General features: G+C 35.8%; 1 protein-coding gene across 11 annotated transcripts in view; it reads left to right on the top strand.

Moving 5' to 3' along the window:
- LOC106876029 (ras-specific guanine nucleotide-releasing factor 2) overlaps nt 1–2500 on the top strand; it is a 577714-nt gene that overhangs the window by 39 nt on the left and 575175 nt on the right. For 8 of the 11 annotated variants that reach the window (XR_016238462.1, XR_016238460.1, XR_016238461.1 and 5 more), the window contains exon 1: nt 2276–2500. This exon is cut by the window's right edge and continues 1015 nt beyond it. Coding sequence is in view for 3 of the 11 variants with exons in the window: in XM_089342317.1 (XP_089198443.1) it covers nt 1058–1126 (69 nt within the window). In the remaining 8 variants the exon portion in view is untranslated. Of the gene's footprint in view, nt 1127–2275 lie in introns of those variants that run through there. The other 3 variants (XM_089342317.1, XM_089342316.1, XM_089342310.1) reach the window with 1 other exon arrangement.

Here is a 2500-nt window from a genome sequence, read left to right as displayed (position 1 = left end):
GAGAAAACTGCATGAGAGAGAGAGAGAGAGAGAGAGATGGAGAGAGAATGAACGTTAACAGTGGTCAAGAGAGGAGATAAAGTGCGCTGAAAGAGTGGAGAAGTCGGTATTTGCAGCGTGTTTTGAATGGTCGAGAATGTATGACAATATGTTATATCTACCTGAAGTCTTTGGCTTTTAATCTTTTACCAAACGTGCACTTGAAAGTGTCCAAGGAGAAGGAAGAGGAATCAGAGAAACTGAAGATGTTGGAGTTGAAGGATGTCAAGAAAATTCAAAAGAGAAGAAGAAGAAAGAAGAAGCAATATGAGGCAGAAGAAAATGAAAACGAAGATGGAAAAGAAAGAAAAAAACGTAGAAAAGAAAAGAAAAAGAGAGAGAACATGATATGGGGCATAACTATTTCCCTTAAGAAGAAATAACTATAAGAATCGCTGTAAGCTTCGGCAAGATTTTAAAATCTTTAATATGCATACATATATTAATACACACATATATGTAAATATATCTGTATTTACATACACCCATTTGTACATACACACATGCATAAATTCAAACGCACATATATATACATACATATGTCATCAGTCGAAATGCGAATCTGTTTGTATTTGGATGTAAACATTTACATACATACACATGTATGCATACTTATCAACATTTATGTATGTATGCATGCATGTATGTATATATGTAGTATGTATGTATGTATGTATGCATGTATGTATGTATGTACGTACGTATGTATGTACGTACGTATGTATGTATGCGCATCAGTATTTGATTTTTGCGTATGCTACGTACATCATGTATGTGTATATGCACGCAAATATAGGAGCGTGGATGCGTGTATGCGAGAAAAAATTTGATCCATATGTAAGTTTTATATGTCTCCGTGTCCGTACTTTCGTCCAGTCCTTGACCAGTTCTATCCATTCATAACAAAAAAACGCACACGTACACACATAAACGATCCACTACAATCGCGCGCACACGCGCGCGTATTCTTCATGTAGTGTTATATGAATGATAGCAAGGTTACAGGTGTTTCAACAAAATGAGGGGAGAAAAACAACAGGTAAAAGATGGCAAAAGTGTGATAAAGTTTTGCCAATTTTGTTTCAAGGTGATTAATTTGTTTTGTTTTTTTTTTGCTGTTGATGCGTTTATTTATTCATTTCTTTATTTTTATATTCGATCATACTGCAACTATCATTACTATTGTTGTTATTGTTTTAGTTTTTGTTGTTAACGAGGTGGTTATTGATGTGGTTATTGAGTTTTTTGTTGTCTTTCTTTTTGTTTTTCTTTTACTGCTCTTGTTATCTATTATAAGTTTAAAGGAACATTGATCACCATCATTATCATTAATATTGTTGTTTTGCGTTTCCGACGCTAATATTACAGTGGACTGATTTTTGCGAGCAGGTTTCAAATATCTAAATACAACCAGCTTACGTCTTATTACTTTTTATCACCGTCTTATTTTTCACTTTTCCTTAAAACAAAAAACAAAAAAACAATGTAAATAACACAACTTCTCAAATAATATCTTAGTATGTTAAACCCTATGTTTCTGTAGAAATAATTTCTAATAGTTAATTTGTTTTCTTATCGATGTTGGCTGACGTTTTTTTGTTTGGTTTCATAATAGTTATATGAAGAATCAATTGTCTGTTTATTCGTTTATTTGTTTTCTTTGTTTTTACATTTTTACTCTTGTTTTGATTCGTTTAAAAATGATTTACCCCTCCTCTCTTTGAAAACTTGTTGTTAGAAGGAGAAAAAAAAAAGAATGAGAAAAAGAGAAGGAAAAAATCGAAAGAAAGAAAAATTCTTCAAATTACTGCTATCAGCCCGGCCTCTAATGCTAGTGCAACAGATGTTGCTTCTATTTGCACGAGGATTGATACTATTGGCACAGCCAACGATATCATTGGCATATACTTCGACTGCTATTGCCACGGCTGGTGACGCGCGCACACATACAACAGCGTTAATACTCAGAATGGGAGAGAGAGAGAGGGAGAGAGAGAGAGAGAGAGAGAGAGAGGGAGAGAGAAGGGGAGGAAAACAGATTCAGAGGCGCAGTCAATCACGAAGCGGACGAGAGGGAGGAGCGAACGAACGAGCGAGTGACGGCGACACGGTGAGGGAGAGAGAAAGAGTAGAAGTGTGAGTGGAAATATGAGGGGGACAGAGTGAGTGAGAAAAAGAAGCAAGCAAGGGGGTTATAAATATCAAAAAACAAAAACAACGGAAAGGAAAAAAGAGTAAAGCACGGCGTAAGAGACGGAGTAAAGAAGTCTTGAAGGTAGTGGTAGGAACTAAACTGGTGGTCACTCAACATCAGCAGCAACACTGAAACTGTAGTATCAACCAAAAACAAGTACGACAACAGCAACAACTTCATCATCAGCATCATCATTATCATTATCATCATCCTCACTACCATTCTCATCATCATCATCGTCATCGTCGTCGATGCCGTCGTCCTTAT

This window comes from Octopus bimaculoides, chromosome 2 (assembly GCF_046866305.1).
Source record: "Octopus bimaculoides isolate indiv1 chromosome 2, ASM4686630v1, whole genome shotgun sequence".
Taxonomy (NCBI): domain Eukaryota; kingdom Metazoa; phylum Mollusca; class Cephalopoda; order Octopoda; family Octopodidae; genus Octopus; species Octopus bimaculoides.
The sequence above is the reverse complement of the archived record's forward strand: the minus strand, read 5'-3'. Positions and strand labels throughout refer to the sequence as shown.